General features: G+C 43.0%; 1 protein-coding gene and 1 pseudogene across 3 annotated transcripts in view; both read right to left on the bottom strand.

The window, feature by feature from the left end:
* Window positions 1-279: 279 nt before the first annotated feature.
* Window positions 280-1,694, bottom strand: LOC139384142 (putative nuclease HARBI1; annotated as a pseudogene).
* Window positions 1,695-4,195: 2,501 nt separating this feature from the next.
* Window positions 4,196-18,412, bottom strand: part of LOC139384133 (tectonin beta-propeller repeat-containing protein 2-like) — a 34,131-nt gene continuing 19,914 nt past the window's right edge. For all 3 annotated transcript variants that reach the window (XM_071128810.1, XM_071128809.1, XM_071128811.1), the window contains exons 16-20: window positions 17,369-17,602; window positions 10,573-10,721; window positions 7,451-7,592; window positions 7,118-7,267; window positions 4,196-5,878 (exon numbers count right to left, since the gene is read on the bottom strand). In XM_071128810.1, coding sequence (XP_070984911.1) covers window positions 5,727-5,878; window positions 7,118-7,267; window positions 7,451-7,592; window positions 10,573-10,721; window positions 17,369-17,602 — 827 coding nt within the window. In that variant the 3' untranslated portion in view covers window positions 4,196-5,726. The remainder of the gene's footprint in view (window positions 5,879-7,117; window positions 7,268-7,450; window positions 7,593-10,572; window positions 10,722-17,368; window positions 17,603-18,412) is intronic.

The raw sequence follows: 18,412 nt of genomic DNA, 5'->3' as shown, positions 1-18,412 counted from the left end.
CAATGTGTAACATTATGTTCCTTTATTGAATAAGGACAAAACAAAGCAGGTAAACCATCAGCTCCTTTCAAAACTGAAGTCACAGTGACTCTACAAGATGGAAAGCACAGAATCTAAGCATATTATACAAAATGATACATATACAGACCTTTGAATGTGTATAACACACCCTGCATGTCTGCACACTAAAATAAATGCAGGACAAATCCATACACATCAACTGAACAGACAAATGAATGGATGCAGTAGCCTCCCTGCAGCCTTGTATTACACACAGTATACCGCACAAACATCATAAGAGGCCAAATTCGTCAAAAAACGAACCCAAAAAAACCCAAATTCCTCTGCCACCGCAGGACATATTTAACCAAAATTGAAAGCACACATACTAACTAAAATAATTCAACACATATTGGTCCCTCAGCAGCCGACCACTGTCGTCATCAGGGAAGATTGCCGGATTGTCCCAGTCCATGGCTGGTGGCACTCTGGGGGCCCTCTCCTTCCTCAGGCAGGCCACATTGTGGAGGACAGCACAAGCCACAGTAATATCACATGCCCTAACAGGGCTGACCCTTAATTTGTGAAGGCAGTGAAAGCGTGCCTTCAGGAGGCCAAAGGTCATTTCAACTCTGGCCCTGGTCCTGGCATGGGCATGGTTGTAGGCCTGCTGTGCTTCCTGGGGGTCTGTGAAAGGTGTCAGGAGAAAAGGCTGGCAGCCATACCCCCTGTCTCCCAGCAACACACCAGAGAATTCACCTGTCAACACAAAATCTCATCATTACTACCTCATAAACACAGTGATATTCTTAAAACAGCCATGATGGTTATAAATAGGGGTTGTGTGGCTTACCTTGTGATAGGCACTGATAGATTTCAGAGGCCCGAAAGATTCTGGAGTCATGGACTGAGCCAGGCCATTTTGCCACAACATTGCTGATCACACAGTCAGCATTGCAGACCATCTGAAATCATAAGATGAGGAATATTACACCAATCAATGCACATCACTGGCAATGCAGAGTGTTCGTCAATGGACAATATCAAAAAGTTATGTTCACCTGAACATTAATGCTGTGAAAGGATTTCCTATTCACAAAATCGGCCTCATGGGCACCTGAGGGGGCTTTTATCCTTATGTGTGTGCAGTCCACTGCACCAATGACATTGGGGAAACCTGTCACACAAAGTAATGAGTATCCTACTATGTGTTAACAGTTGTCCTGTAATTTGTAGATCCTCTTACCTGCAATCCTATAGAACTCCTCTTTGATGTCACAGAGTCTTCTGTGGCCAGGGAAGGAGATGAAGACATCTGCTAATGCTTTGATAGCCAGACACACACTCCTTATTGTGCGGCAAATTGTGGCCTTGTTCAGCTGTTCTGCATCCCCCACTGAGTACAGGAAGGCTCCACTAGCAAAAAAGCGCAAGGCCACACAAACCATTTGCTCCACACTCAGTGCATGGCTCCGTGCAGTGCGGTGCTTAATCCTGGGACCCAGTAGTCTGCATAGATACCTGATGCCATCTGCAGAAAACCTGTATCTTTCATATAGATGGTCATCAGGGAAGGCCAGTGGGTCCAACCGGTCCCTGAAGACCCTTTCTCACCTGAAGGCTCTCCTCAGCACAAGTGCTTCTTCATCCACCACATCTCGCACGAATGGGCATGCCATTGTCAGAGCAGAAAGGAACACACAATTTTGGGCCTTCATATAGGCTAGTGGCCACACCTGGTGCTGGGGGGGGTGGGCAAAAGAGGGCGATGCCTTATAACGATGACTTGGTTGTACTGATTGCTGGGAAAATAAAAAAAACCTTAGAAAGATGCCACCGTCCTGTGTGCTCACAATAAGAGCTCATATGTCATGGCTCACTTGACTTTACGAGAATATACCTAATTTTTATTTTGAGCTGTGTCATCTTCTTGGAGGTGGGGGAGGAAAGAAAAATAATGATTAATACATTTGTGTTACAGTTAGCATACAGTGTACATTGAAGGCATATCTCACCTCCCTCTCAAGTTTTTTTATTTCAAGGTCCAGTTTCCTAATTGTCCTCTTTTTTATTTCGAACTCCAGTGCAAGATTTTCCATCTTTTTCTTCTTGTACTGAATGTCTATGTCTGCCAGTTCTATTTGGCACCGGAGGTGGTTGCCATACAACTTTCTGATAGCTTGTGAGCTCTGTGAACACAATACAATTAGCGCAGCTGGAATTTGGCAGGATGTGGTGTCCTTTTATTAATACGCACTATGTTGCCAGGCTGGTTTTCCCACTGTATAGCATCTGGGTCCTGTAAAAGAAATTCGATTTTTTGATTTTGATGAGGACTCCTCACCATTGTAGAGTAAATAGTACTTTCACAGTCTTAACATGATACCTCATGCCTTCTGGAATCCAGAGAGATGGTCTCCTCCTCATCATCGTCTCCATCATGTGCTGTTGCTGCTGCACTGGGGCCTTCACCCTATCACATTTAATCGGATTCATATTGAAGCTAGTAGACAAGACATGCCAGGCCTACAGTATGCCTTTGATGGAGTACTCACTGGATCAGCATCGTCTGGTGCTTGTGCTGGTGGCTCTAACAGGAACACAGTGCTGCCAGACACTGCAAGGCAATAGGTAAACCAAAGTCAGACAGTCCAAATTGATTCAATATGAATGTGGTTGTATCCCATGTAGAGATGGAAGGACATACCTTGAATGAAGCGGGTGGCATCTTGGGAGGAACTTATGCTCGTCTCTTTCCCCCCAGGGATCCCCTCTAAGACGGGCCTGCCTTTATTTAGCTCCAAGGCCATGTCCTCTGCTGGGGTAAGGTCAGCCTTTGGTGACCCACCACCCGTGCCTTGTCTGTGGGTATTCTTTTTCACTGCTAAAACAGTACAGACAATGTGTGAGCAGGCACCTTCTGGGTACAATATATGCTTGTGCTTTGTTAAATATTAGTCAGGGACCATACCATTCTGCAGAATGTTCTTGTATTTGATTTTGACCTGCTGCCATGTCCGTTTTGGCCCGTTCATGTTTAATCTACACACACACACACACACACACACACACTTAATGGAGTCACACTGCAAAAAATTACTTGGTATTTTTGTCTTGTTTTCAGTAAAAATATCAAAAATTTTATCATAGCTTTATACAGTGTGATGGAGTTACTTTACACAATTTCACTCATATCTGCAGTGCATTTCAATAAAAAAAATTAACCGTTTCATAATTACAGTACAACTGCATTTTTGGAGATGTGAATTAAATATTTGAATTGTAATTGTGATGTTTCAGCGGAGCGGTGAGTGTGTAATTGTGCACTACTTACGCATTCAGGCGGTCTGCAATACTTTGCCACGCTTTTTCTCTTTGCTTTATCACTGTGGCGGTGTTGCCTTTCTTCTTAATTATATCTTTTACCTCCTCGTATGCCTCCATGAGGATTTGTGCTTCCGACGGGGAAAAGTACGCGGCTCTAGTTGCCATGGTAAATCAGTTAATCTGTGATCTGTGGCGGGGTCTATTTGAGTGAGCCGTGAGCGCGCACCTATCCAGGATTGGTTTCACCTGGCTTAATGAATCCGTGTCTGCTCATCCTGGCTTGGTCTTTGTGCAACCAATTAAGCCTGGACGCACATGTTTTGGCTTCATTGAGCTCAGCTGAGTCATTTATCCCGGATGTCTTAATTCTACTTTTGTGCAACAGGCCCCTGGACTTGAATAATGTTGCAATGTAAATAAGAGTTGTGTACACGAGAGAACCTGTTGCAGTTTTCTTTCAACCAGAATATACTTGGCCATTATCTGGCAGTTGTGGAGTGAAGCAGGGCAGAGAACGTTATTACTATAGTAACTACACAGGCAACTGAGAAGTGTTGTGTTACAGACCTACAGAAACAATAGACTAGGTCCAAAACTATGAACGTTTCACAGCATGGTATCACCCATAACATGGCACAATGGTTTGAATGTGCTTTTTGCACACATTCATGGTTGTTTTCTCTGCTGATGATTGCATGGCTCATGGTCAGAAGGAAAACATTCTCAGCTCCCGTCCTGGCCTAGGCCCCCACAATTTTGTTCCAGATCAGCACTGTGTTAGTGATGGGCTAAAGTAAAAATGTGCAGTTCTATGAAGTTGAGAAACACTGCTATATCTATGGTGGTCATACAGCACCATCAGGCATAGTCTCTGTAAACACCTTTATTAAGGAAGTTCATTCATATGGAGGAGAGGCATGGATTCATACAACAGGATTCAGTGGACTTGCAGTGCTGTGTATCCCATATAGACACACACAGAGGGGATACTTCAACACGATCTTTGGGTTTTCCTGTCTAGTGTAAAACATCTGTCATTAAATCTGATTTTACATCTCAAATGGCACCCTATTCATCTATATTGTGCACTACTTCTGGCCCGGACTTTGTCAATCTGAATTGAACTGGCAAACTCCTAAGGATTAAATAGCACTAGAGTACAGTATTCAGAAGCAACAATATGATACAATTAAATGCATGATTCCCTTAATTATTCAGTAGCTGTATTAAGACGGAATAAATTATTTGGTTCGTTTCCCTTTCTGGTAGTTATACAAAATACACGTGTTATAAATCTCCCAGAACAAACTCCTGCAAATATCCCTTCCTTAGTGAGCACAGTATTCCACAGTAAAAAAGGAAGCATCAATCAATATGTGCACAGCAAGCACCTACACTTATGTGGTACCCTTGCACTGTGACTAACATGATACATTTCTCCATTCAAGTACTTACAGTCAAGTTACTTCTGTGTTATTATAAACAGTAAAAAAAACAAATGGATCTCCTTCATACTACCATCGTAGTTTCCTTTAAAACAACATGAAAACATAATTCAAAGACCATGGCCCTATATAACTCCTGTGATAGTGGTTCAACTGGACTAGAGGTATGACAGATCTAAATCTTTAATTGAAGATACACTATTGGAAGGCTCTAAGTGTGTTGTGGTACGTACAGTATTCATCGGAATAAATCGATATGTAAAAAACAATACAAGAGCTACAGTAAGTTCCTTTGGGAGAGGATGTTTTCTAAGAAAACAACAGACTGTCTTAGGGTATAAAGTCTAGACTAATGCTGTGTAGGGTCTCAGGGTAGCAAGTCTTGACTTGTGCTGTGTACTGGGAGTGCAGTTACCTTCCCACTTCAATTAAAGTGCAAACTAACTAAAATGAAGAAAAATATTGCCTTCCTAAAATGTCACCAATAATTACTTTTTTTAAACTAATATAACAATTCATTCCTTAAATTAAATTCAATAGGGATTGGTTGGGTTAGGTTAAAAGTAAACACTGGTTGTACACAGCATGAGGTGGTCTGGGAGACACCCCGTTCCCTTGGTAACACCAATTATCCCATCCTGTCTGTCCACAGAGCCATTGTGCAATCCGTACTGATTCATAAGCACCTAGCAGTTGCCTTAATAGATTCTATGTACATAGGATGATAACATTAAAAATACATACAGTAGGTAAAGTGCCCACCAATAAATGCAATGCAGCCCATTTCAGTAGTGAAAGTGAATATTAATAAAGAGTGGTTGTTTCAGTTGGGGAGAAACGTGAGAAATTGTACCCTATTCCCTTCATAGTCCACGACTTGACCAGAGCCCTATGCACTATCCCTAGTCAAATGTAGTGCACTATATAGGGAATATAACACAATTTAAGTCTTCTTTAGATGACCTCCCACTCCTCCTCCAGGTCCTCTCCTCTCAGGGAGCCTGTGTTGACATGGGAATTGATGGTGTTGTGCACCAGGGTCTCGGTGAGCCGGTGCCTCAGACCTCCAGACACACTCACAGCCCACAGCTCGTCCATGGGTGTCACTGTGGGACAATCAGCATGTTGGTGGTGATCAGTTTGAGCAAGGCGAAGCAGAGGCACACAATTTTCTAATGTTGATCCCCTAACAAGGAGTTATTTGGGATGACTTGTAGATCAGTATTGTGACTGCAATGTAGTAGATCTCAAATGTGCACAATGGAAGAGCAAGCCATTCATTAACTCTCCATCCCTCCCTCACTCACCTCTGGCGCGCTCTCCCTCACTCACCTCTGGCGCGCTCTCCCTCACTCCCTCACCTCTGGCGCGCTCTCCCTCACTCCCTCACCTCTGGCGCGCTCTCCCTCACCTCTGGCGCGCTTTCCCTCACTCACTCACCTCTGGCGCGCTCTCCCTCACTCACTCACCTCTGGCGCGCTCTCCCTCACTCACTCACCTCTGGCGCGCTCTCCCTCACTCACTCACCTCTGGTGCGCTCTCCCTCACTCACTCACCTCTGGCGCGCTCTCCCTCACTTCCTCACCTCTGGCGCGCTCTCCCTCACTCACTCACCTCTGGCGCGCTCTCCCTCACTCACTCACCTCTGGTGCGCTCTCCCTCACTCACTCACCTCTGGTGCGCTCTCCCTCACTCACTCACTCACTCACTCACTCACTCACTCACTCACTCACCTCTGGCGCGCTCTCCCTCACTTCCTCACCTCTGGATGGTGGTGTAGATGAGGCTGGGCCTAGTCATGTTATGGATGGTGGTGTAGATGAGGCTGGGCCTAGTCATGCTATGGATGGTGGTGACTCATTACTCACTCAGCCTCATCAATCACCACTCCCTCCCGCCATCATCACTCACCTCTCTCTCCCTCCATCATCACTCACCTCTCTCTCCCTCCCTCCCTCATCACTCACCTCTCTCTCCCTCCCTCCCTCATCACTCACCTCTCTCTCCCTCCCTCCCTCATCACTCACCTCTCTCTCCCTCCCTCCCTCATCACTCACCTCTCTCTCCCTCCCTCCCTCATCACTCACCTCTCTCTCCCTCCCTCCCTCATCACTCACCTCTCTCTCCCTCCCTCCCTCATCACTCACCCCTCTCTCTCTCCCTCATCACTCACCTCTCTCTCCCTCCCTCATCACTCACCTCTCTCTCCCTCCCTCCCTCCCTCATCACTCACCTCTCTCTCCCTCCCTCCCTCCCTCATCACTCACCTCTCTCTCCCTCATCACTCACCTCTCTCTCCCTCCCTCATCACTCACCTCTCTCTCCCTCCCTCCCTCATCACTCACCTGTCAGCCAGTTGACCAGGCCTGGTATCTTCTTCCAGTAGTCCCCTGCTGGGTTCTTGTCAGTGATACCATAGCGCCTCGCCACCTCCCCGTTGGGGCAGCGCACCCAAACAGTCTTCACACTCAGCACCAGCTGACTGGCCTGCAAGCCTGGGAATAATTTGGATAAATGAAAGGAAAAATTATGATCTAGTCTTTGGACAAAGGTTTTATGAATGGGTGTCTGATCTTCCACTTATGAATATGTAGATTACATAGTCTTTGGAGTCGGACAAAGGTGTTATTAATTATTGTTGGATGTCTGACTAGTTGGTCAATCTTCAGGTCATTCACCTGGAATGTGTTCCCAGTCTGTGCCGATAGGCATCTCGTCTGTGATTCCAGTGCGGACATGTACATTCCCTCTGTCGTCCATGGCCCACAGCATGCTGTCGTTGGGACTGGTGTGGATTCTAATAAAATGCACTCCTAGTGGCTGATGAAGCAGAAAACCATGACGGTGTCAACAACACAGCACAACAGGAGATATCATGGTCTGAACTATAAACTCAGTGTGAGGGTCAAATATTTGTCTGGTATGTCTCTAGAATGACTTTATCATCAATATCTATAGTAAAATGCTAAGACAATTTTCTTTAACAGTCTGAAGATATGAGGATTGACTTAAACATAAAATACATAAGCAACCATCACTGTATTAATCAAATGCAGGCAGATGTACAATGTAGGCAATCATATTGGTCTTTCTATAAATAAAGGGCCAATTTGTGACATCAGGGTCAACACTTCAAAATGGTTTGATATACATTTAAATATGATTTTCTTGCAGCTTCACATGTAAAAGGAATATGAGTGTATAAAAGGCACAATGAGACCATAACTCCTAGCAACAACAAAACATCTACATGTAATTCAAATGTCACATCTAACATTGATACTGCATGTTTTTTTGTCATGCCTAGTAGCCAGGTCTGTTTGTGCTTTAGTGAACTTCTCTATCATTTATAGCCATGCTTAACCTTCCATTAGAATGAAAAAGATCAACAGCATCTCTATTTTCTAATAGTCGATGTAATAATATAATACAGTGGGTTCTGTAAACAACATAATTGACAATAATAATAACCAATAACTAAATCATTATAATTAGTAAACTCTTCAAGAAGTGTGTGAAAACTAGACATCGCATTCTTGCTTCCTCTATCCTTATCCCCTCTACTTCTTGTCTCTCCTTGAAAGTGCATTGAAGCCTAAGAGGAAGAACCTTCCTTCCTCTACCCCAATGTGCTTTGAGAGGAAGGTGAGGAACGGAGGACACATCACATCCCTCACCCATCACTCTCTAACATGAGTGGCACAGCGGTCTAATGCACTGCATCTCAGAGCTAGAGGCTTCACTACAGATCCTGGTTCGATTCCAGGCTGTATCACAACCGGCCGTTATTGGGAGTCCCATAGGGCGGTGCACAATTGGCCCAGCATCATCCGGGTTTGGCCCGAGTAGGTCGTCATTGTAAATAAGAATTTATTCTTAACTGACTTGCCCAGTTAAATAAAAACAAAATAAAAAAAAAACTGTTGCATCACTCACCTCTCACACTCTCTCAAGTATTTGACAGCATTTTTTTGACAGTGCCAGACTGACTGAGCTACCATAACACCCATGGCCTGTCCAGAAACAACCCATAATAGCTCCTACTGCCCAGAGTCTAGACACTTGTGGAGATCTGAGAGGGATTGATGGGTGGTGACATAGTGAGAGCTCCACCTTACCCTTTGATAGGCTTGGTGGAATTTTGATGGTATAGCTTACACCTGTCCAATTCTCTGGGGCTAGGGGTTGTTTCTGGACAGAACCCCACACAACCCTCTGCGTGTATGGTGGATCTATAGCACAACTCCTGAGGCATTGGTTGGATGTTTAATTCCATTGTTATGAATTCAGCACCCTACCAGGCTGATCAGACAGGTCTGGGTAGCTGGACACACCCACAGCACCCTAACAGGCTGATCAGAAAGGTCTGGGTAGCTGGAGACCAGCTTTAAACAGTGATAGGATATATTTACACCTTTGCTTCATTCCAGCTAGTTAGATGTGCAACCAAAGACTAACTATAGCTAGGGATATCTCTAGTCTAGCAACACATACTATTGTTTTGGCCCCATAGCATCATTTAATAAGATAATCAATGGTTAACTAGGATATATCAGTACGCTAACCATTTACAGTAACATCAGTTAATAAGTCAATACACACTAAATCGTACGCAGGAATGGAGAAATCTTACTTTATCTTGCCATTGTGGCACGGTATGCACACAGCTATTAATCAATGAATTAATTGATTCACAGAAGGTAGAAGGGTGACCTACTCTGAAAGGACATAAAGTGTTGGCTGTGCACTTGACCAGGCATTCTACATTAAACTCCAACCAGATTTGAACATCAAAATAGCAAGTTGTTTTTGAGGTTTATATGCAAAGAATATACATTTTTATTTTGATTTCCATTCAAAAACTAATAAACAGCCGTTTTCACATTCCCGATTGCTCCATTTAACTATGGAAAACAAGAAATCAAAATGTACATGGACAGTAATCTTAACTCAGGTATCTTGATATAATGTTGTCCAAGAATTAGGCTAATTATATTGACCACCATAACAATAGACACAAAAATATTCTGTCAATCCTTGAAATAAACATTAATTCCCGCACCTTGGCAGTTGTTAAATCACATGCAGTATCACACAAGCTCTTTACCACTTGACTGTCATTCAGAAAATCCTTTCCTGAATCAGCTGATGTTGCATGATAATGTCCCCATGTAACTAAACAGCTAGATAGCAAACGTGCATCAAATAACTATTATGTAATTACTGAAGAACCCTGTTAATGACAGTATCGATTTTTGCTTTATTAATCATATTGAAGTTACTCTTTCTGTTTGAAGCATTGGATTTTGCAATCACATACATCATTTTGGATATGCGTGCCCATAAACTGTTTTCACACCATAACATAGAGATACGAAATGATACCAGGTTACAGTACACTTCCGAGATCTCCATACAAAAAAAAAAGACAGCAATATCCAGGAATTTCACAGGATCAGGGTCAAAGTGTAATTCGATTGTTAAGAGCTTACTATATAACAAACAAATATCATAAATGTAAGGAAAGAAAGGTAGTGTTTTATGTCACATGATTTTTGCCATATCTGTGAAGACTAAGCATGAGAAAGGGTTTAAACATATGTTTTAATTCAATTTATGAATTATATTGAATGTATGCATGATCCTCCTTTATATCTTAATGCATTCACATACATTTGATTTATTTATTAATGACTTTGTAAAAGCTCCAAACAGTTGTCCAATAAAATAAATGCTCACTGGTGCCCTAGTTCATAGAAAGACCCATATAAACTATGCACTGTGGTTAAACTGGCTTTACCTGCTCTGGTGGTTCGATACAGATCCAGGCAGGAAGCATCATGCTGGGGTTGAGGGGTTGCGTACCGACGCGGAAATAGACCATCCCATAGCCATCACACGCCCACACGTTCTGACTGCCACACGATACGCTGACCAGCCTTACCTGATCTGCAAGACAAAGCAAACCAAAGTCAGTTCTTCAATGTCATGAAGAAAGACTTCCAAGAAGCTGAAGAAGGCACTACTGTGCAGAAACATTGGTTCAGACATCTAATAATAGCAGAGATATTTTACATAATGTTGTAACCGGCTTTGATAATAGGCAAATTTTAACTGGGAGTAATATAGAGTGTATGTACAAGTCTCTATTACTATTGTTTAGTAAGCAGCCTAACACAGCAACCACAGCCATGGCAATTGCTTTTTGAAGCACAGCACACTAAGCCCATGTGACAAAACACTATTATGTCACAGTAATCTCGCACAGATTACAGAATCTGACTATTGGGATGAGCGACCTCTAAACAAACAATGACCAAGCTACGTCTACTTTAAACATTCAGTGAGTGAAGTACATTGCGCTGCCATTGCAGGCCTTGAAATGTATGTGACAAATGTATAGGTCAAGACCTGTCACTGGACCATTCTTAGAGCACAGCCAAGCAGAATAACTCCTGGAACTCGTTCCTTGGTCTATTTTTCCTCTGTAAATAAACTCACAAACAGGGTTTCTCTCTTACCAATAATTTTCAATAGCTCACATTTGCATAAAACAGCCAGTGGAGAAGCGTGATATGATTTACCTTTCCCAAACTTAATAGGGCATGTGATGTTGCAAAGAGAATATGAACATAGGCAGGCAACACAGAGAGGAGGTCAACATGTCTGGATGTCCTCACAGACACTTCAGGGCAGGAAGTTGATTAATTTAACTGGTTTATTAAATTGTCATACTAACCTTGATGCTTCTCTGTGATATACAATCATATTGATGACATCTGTTGGGCAGTCCTTTTAATCTAAACACATCGCTTAGAACAGGAGGAGGCATGTTGATGATGCAAACACTTGAAAGAGTTATCTGAAATGGGAGTGATGTGTACGTCAAGGAACTTGAAGCTCTCAATCTGCTCCACTACAGCCCTTGTCGATGAGAATGGGGGCGTGCTCGGTCGTCCTTTTCCTGGAGTCCACATTCATCTTCTTTGTCTTGATCACATTGAGGGCGAGGTTTTTGTCCTGGCACCACACGGTCAGGTCTCTGACATCCTCCCTATAGGCGGTCTCATCATTGTCAGTGATCAGACCTACCACTGTTGTGTCATCGGCAAACTTAATGATGGTGTTGGAGTCGTGCCTGGCCTTGCAGCCATGAGTGAACAGGGAGTACAGGAGGGGACTTAGCACACACCCCTGAGGGCCCCCCGTGTTGAGGATCAGTGTGGCGGATGTGTTGTTACCTACCCTTACCACCAGGAAGTCTAGGATCTATTTGTAGAGGGAGGTGTTTAGTCCTAGGGTCCTTAGCTTATTGATGAGCTGAGGGTACTATGGTGTTGAACGCTGAGCGGTAGTCAATGAATAGCATTCTCACGTAGGTGTTCTTTTTATCCAGGTGGGAAAGGGCAGTGTGGAGTGCAATAGGGATTGCATCATCTGTAGATCTGTTGGTGCGGTATACAAATTGGAGTGGGTCTAGGGTTTCTGGGATAATGGTGTTGATGTGAGCCATGACCAGCCTTTCAAAGCATTTCATGGCTAAAGACGTGAGTGCTACAGGTTATTTCATAGTTTTGCTGTCTTCACTATTATTCTAAACTGTAGAAAATAGTAAAAATAAAAACCCTTGAATGAGTAGGTGTGTCCAAACTTTTGACTGGTACTGTGTGTGTGTATATACAACATACACTTAGGTTGGAGTCATTAAAACTCGTTTTTCAACCACTCCACAAATGTCTTGTTAACAAACTAGTTTTTGCAAGTCGGTTTGGACATCTACTTTATGCATGACACAAGTCATTTTTCCAACAATTGTTTACAGACAGATTATTTACACACGTATAATTCACTGTATCACAATTTCAGTGGGTGAGAAGTTGACTGTGCCTTAAACAGCTTGGAAACTACATAAAATTATGTCATGGCTTTAGAAGCTTCTGATAAGCTAATTTACACTATTTGAGTCAATTGGAGGTGTACCTGTGGATGTATTTCAAGGCCTACCTTCAAACCCAGTGCCTCTTTGCTTGACATCATGGGAAAATCAAAATAAATCAGCCAAGACCTCAGAAAAAAAATGTAGACCCCACAAGTCTGGTTCATCCTTGGGAGCCATTTCCAAAAGCCTGAAGGTACCACATTCATCTGTACAAACAATAGTACACAAGTACAAACACTATGGGACCATGCAGCCGTCATACCGCTCAGGAAGGAGATGCATTCTGTCTCCTAGAGATGAACCTACTTTGGTGCGAAATGTGCAAATCAATCCCAGAACAGCAGCAAAGGACCATGTGAAGATGCTGGAGGAAACAGGTACAAAAGTATCTATATGCACAGTAAAACAAGTCCTATATCGACATAACCTGAAAGGCCGCTCAGAAAGGAAGAAGCCACTGCTCCAAAACCGCCATAAAAAAGCCAGACTACGGTTTGCAACTGCACATGGGGACAAAGATCGTACTTTTGGAGAAATGTCCTCTGGTCTGATGAAACAAAAATAGAACTGTTTGGCCATAATGACCATTGTTATGTTTGGAGGAAAAAGGGGGAGGCTTGCAAGCCGAAGAACACCATCCCAACCGTGAAGCACAGGGGTGGAAGCATGATGTTGTGGGGGTGCTTTGCTGCAGGAGGGACTGGTGCACTTCACAATATAGATGGCGTCATGAGGAACGAAAATTATGTGGATATATTGAAGCAACATTAGTCTGGAAGTTAAAGCTTGGACTTCCAAATGGGTCTTCCAAATTGACAATAACCCCAAGCATACTTCCAAAGTTGTGGCAAAATGGCTTATGGACAACAAAGTCCAAAGGTATTGGAGTGGCCATCACAAAGCCCTGACCTCAATCCTATAGAAAATTTGAGGGCAGAACTGAAAAAGCATGTGCGAGCAAGGAGACGCACAAACCTGACTCCGTTACATCAGCTCTGTCAGGGGGAATGGGCCAAAATTCACACAACATTGTGGGAAGCTTGTGGAAGGCTACCCGAAACGTTTGACCCAAGTTTAAATTGTTTAAGGCAATGCTACCAAATACTAATTGAGTGTATGTGAACTTCTGACCCACTGGGAATGTGATGAAAGAAATAAGCTGAAATAAATAATTTTCTCTACTATTATTCTGACATTTCACATTCTTAAAATAAAGTGGTTATCCTAACTGACGCAAGACAGGGAATTTTTACTAGGATTAAATGTCAGGAATTGTGAAAAACCGAGTTTAAATGTATTTGGTTAAGGTGTATGTAAACTTCCAACTTCAACTGTGTATATGTGATGGGATGTATAGACATTATGGACAGTATGTGGTTAGAATATGTAGGATAGAATAGTATATGTATAGCAATAGTTTAATAGGATGGCCTTGACTAGAATACAGTATGTAACCAATATTAAAGTGACCAGTGTTCCATTATTAAAGTGACCAGTACATAGGGCAACAGCCTCTAAGGTGCAGGGTTGAGTAACCGGGTAATAGCCGGCAAGTGACTAAGTTCAGGGAAGGGTACTGGGTGAAGGCCAAGGGGTTTTAACCAAGGCAAATAAGCCAAATTATTTCAACTGAACATAAAATGGCTTCATCCCTTATCCCTTAAAAACATGGTATTTTCATCTTCAGGTAAGGTTGCGGACTCAAATGAAGTGGATTCATTTGTGAAGTAGGCTATGGAGACAGAGGCATCAATGTTGCTTGTCTTTAGTTATTTTGTGGAATGGTTAATGGACAACCCTTCCAGAGGTCAGTCATTGCTCTTTCCATGTATCACATTATCACTATTTGATTAAGCTATTTGACATTCTGTAACAAAGGTCTGTGTGGGGAGAGACTGGGGCAGGGGGCAACTTCTAAGCTGTAGATAGGTAGCTGTCATATCTGCTGGGACTTCTTTAACCATCATAACCTGTGCTAATATCCTACTTAACCAGCCTGTCAGAAGATCGGGATTTCCACCTTTCCAAATACAGATAACCCAGGAAGACCTCATATGTTAATCATTGATAACCTATAGAAATACTCCTGGAACTTCTGGGCAGAATACATTCTAAGAAAAGATTAGTCCTAAACGTTCCCTGAGTCAAGACTATAGACACATGGTCTTCAGCCATGTCTCAGGGCAAGGCCTAAACATGTCTTTGTATCTTTCTGAATAGTGTATATGGGGTTGCAGCTTCTATGCTTGGCTGCTCAGAGTGGTCTTCAAAGCTCAGGTCAAGGACTAATGTTTTCTAGACATTCATAACCTTGGACATCACCCATTCAACTCTGACCTCTATAAAATGGAAATCAACCTTTTATAATAAAAAATAAATAAAAACATTTTCTACACCCAATGAACATCTTACGTAAAAGAAGCTACACTTGCAAATGTCATTATGGCATCACTTTCTAAACTACCCTTCATGAACTATAATGAACTGTGAAAGGTGTCAAAAACACTATGTCCCTGTGCAGCGTTCTAGTATGGAGACTTAGATCATGTGGTCAATGACACTAACAGAACAGGGCTAAAAGTGAGTGCACTCTCAGCTCCTTCCCCGCTCATGTTACATCGTGATGCACACAGAGTCCAATAGGACCTGGCTACAGCTGTCTGCTGTCGTCACATGGCTGTCTATTTGCACCCGCCACTTTCCAGCAGCAGAACATATACAACCTGAACCTCTTCAATAAACAAATACTGAAGCTTCTACCAAGACCCTGATGTTTCTACCCATGGCTAGATCCACATGTGCTATTAGATCATTTCAAATCCATGGAAAGTAAGCTAACACTGAACTCTAGGAATGGAGGGTTGGGGCTAGGGTTGGTTGGGCAAAATTTGGGTAGACCTATTCCAAGGTAATGCTACTTCCAAATATCACTGGTATCCAATATCATTTTGTGCTGTTAATGAGTAGTAAATCATTCCAGACTGTGCAATTTTTGTGCTTATTTGTGACCTTATAGTTGCCTTCTCATAAATAAATACATAAAAATAGATAATTAATTAGACTATGAACATTGATGCAGCATAACTAATAAAACTGCACCCTTTTGATTTGTAGTTCAAATATAGTATCGTCTTGCACATCACAATATCTCAACCATATATCGTCAATGTCAAATATCACTGATACTTGATATTATCAAGCCTAGTAGGGACTGAGTTGTTAAAGATTAGGCCGTCTGCCAAATGAGAGTAACACATCGGTCCAATATCTGTTTAGGATCATGTGTTCTCTGCAGACATGTCAGCTTACTGCTTGAGATGTGGTGCAAACAAACTAAAGGCCATGTAAACAACACTTCAACCTAAAAGCAGATTAGGTATTTTTCTTTGGTGAACTTATCTGACATTCCTTCAGCATGGAGTATTGACAGGTCAGTCTCAGTGATTGTACCCTTGACTTGATCATTTCCATACCTAGCCTGAACCTTTACACCTTGCTCAAGGAGGACCTTAATACAAAACAAGTCTTATGTAAGTACCAGCTGCCAATACCAAGAAAATAAACACCTCCCTCGTAAAAGTGGGGAAGCGAGTGATATCTGACACCAGCCTGTAGAACCTGTGTCTGCGGCCAATCAAGAGGAGGACAAAACAGGTCTTCATACACTGTTGTAAGACAGTCTTTCTACCTACCTGGCTCTTACCTTTAAAGTCCAGATCCTCTGCTTCAGGTGTGCTAGTTTATTTCTCGCCCTGCATTGCCAAAGGATGTGACTAGGACTAGAAAGACACCCGCATATAGACCCCTTTCTGTGTTTACAAACATTGTCGCAAGAGGGCGATGTGCACAAGTTGGTGGCAGAACAAGGGGAACATCTTACAGAAGGCCAGCAAAAAAGGCTCTCTTTACATGTTGCTTACTACGGGTGCATTTCACACTACATTTGGATTATAATTGGATTTTAAGGCTTGTATGAATGTCCTGCTTAATATAATGTTTGTTTGTTGAATGTGCGCAGATGGCAATGGCTTTCTTACTGCCGCCAAGAGTGGCGCGAATCTGTGTGTGACGTCAGTATGGCGTGTACTGGAAAAGGGTCTATAGAGACGTGAATTAGGTCAGAGTCAGACGGTCGGCAGCTAGGAGGCGTCAGAATCGTAGCCGACCGGGGGACACAACCTGAGCTGGTGGGGACACTAAGATGGCCGTGTGAAAGTATGCAGCTACATGCAACTGACACCAAAAGACAGGCTGACATTTGACAGACTAGACATACAACATGTGCTAGATACAACATGTACTAGATACGCATGTGAGACTAGGAACAGATGTCCTAGCCTGATGTAATGGCTATAAAAAATAACACCTATTGCCAATATATACACACACAACTAAATGTTCCTTTAATATCTGCAGACCAAATTAATGAGTTACTGCAGTATAATGAAATGTGGAAAACATGTTGTTTTCCCACAAAACAGAGGAAACACCACAGAACTACTGCAATCAACCTCCCTGTGAGGGAACACAATCACCAATGCGCCAAACAAAATGATTTCTGCATTGAGCATCTAGCAGAGCCATCTAGTCTACACTTAGCTACCCTAGCTTGTGATCTGCCCAGTGTTATTTCTAAATGTGAAAAGGCTGGCCTTACCGAGCTGGCTGAGGTCCAGTAGGTTCCAGTGCATGCCGGTGGGGCAGCTAGTGGAGAGGGTGCGGATGTGGACGCGGCCATGTTGGTCCAATCCCCACAGGGCATCGCGGCAGGCAGAGAGCTGGACCATCTCTGTGTCCTGGGGCAGTTGGACTGTGGTGGGGTGCATCTGACCATCCTGGTCCCAAAAACAGAACAGGTCTTTCCTGCTCTGGCCCAGCCACAGGAAGCTCCCTGCAGAGACACAGAGACAGTCAGTCACATATTGGTGATGTACAACGCAGACACAGATAACAGCGGCAGATGTCACTACACAGAGACAGAGATAACAGCGACAGATGTCACTACACAACAGGGGACAGTATGGAATGTAAATGTGGTCTTCCTTATTTCTGTTAATATACAGTGGGGAGAACAAGTATTTGATAACCTGCAAAATCGGCAGTGTTTCCTACTTACAAAGCATGTAGATGTCTGTAATTTTTATCATAGGTACACATCAACTGTGAGAGACGAAATCTAAAACAAAAATCCAGAAAATCACATTGTATGATTTTTAAGTAATTCATTTGCAATTTATTGCATGACATAAGTATTTGATACATCAGAAAAGCAGAACTTAATATTTGGTACAGAAACCTTTGTTTGCAATTACAGAGATCTTACGTTTCCTGTAGTTCTTGACCAGGTTTGCACACACTGCAGCAGGGACTTTGGCCCACTCCTCCATACAGACCTTCTCCAGATCCTTCAGGTTTCGGGGCTGTCGCTGGGCAATACGGAATTTCAGCTCCTTCCAAAGATTTTCTATTGGGTTCAGGTCTGGAGACTGGCTAGGCCACTCCAGGACCTTGAGATGCTTCTTACGGAGTAACTCCTTAGTTGCCCTGGCTGTGTGTTTCGGGTCATTGTCATGCTGGAAGACCCAGCCACGACCCATCTTCAATGCTCTTACTGAGGGAAGGAGATTGTTGGCCAATTTCTCGCGATACATGGCCCCATCCATCCTCCCCTCAATACGGTGCAGTCGTCCTGTCCCCTTTG

The sequence above is a fragment of the Oncorhynchus clarkii genome, chromosome 25 (genome assembly GCF_045791955.1).
Source record: "Oncorhynchus clarkii lewisi isolate Uvic-CL-2024 chromosome 25, UVic_Ocla_1.0, whole genome shotgun sequence".
NCBI classification, from domain to species: Eukaryota; Metazoa; Chordata; class Actinopteri; order Salmoniformes; family Salmonidae; genus Oncorhynchus; species Oncorhynchus clarkii.
Note: the sequence above shows the minus strand (reverse complement) of the source record. Positions and strands in the feature narration are given on the sequence as shown.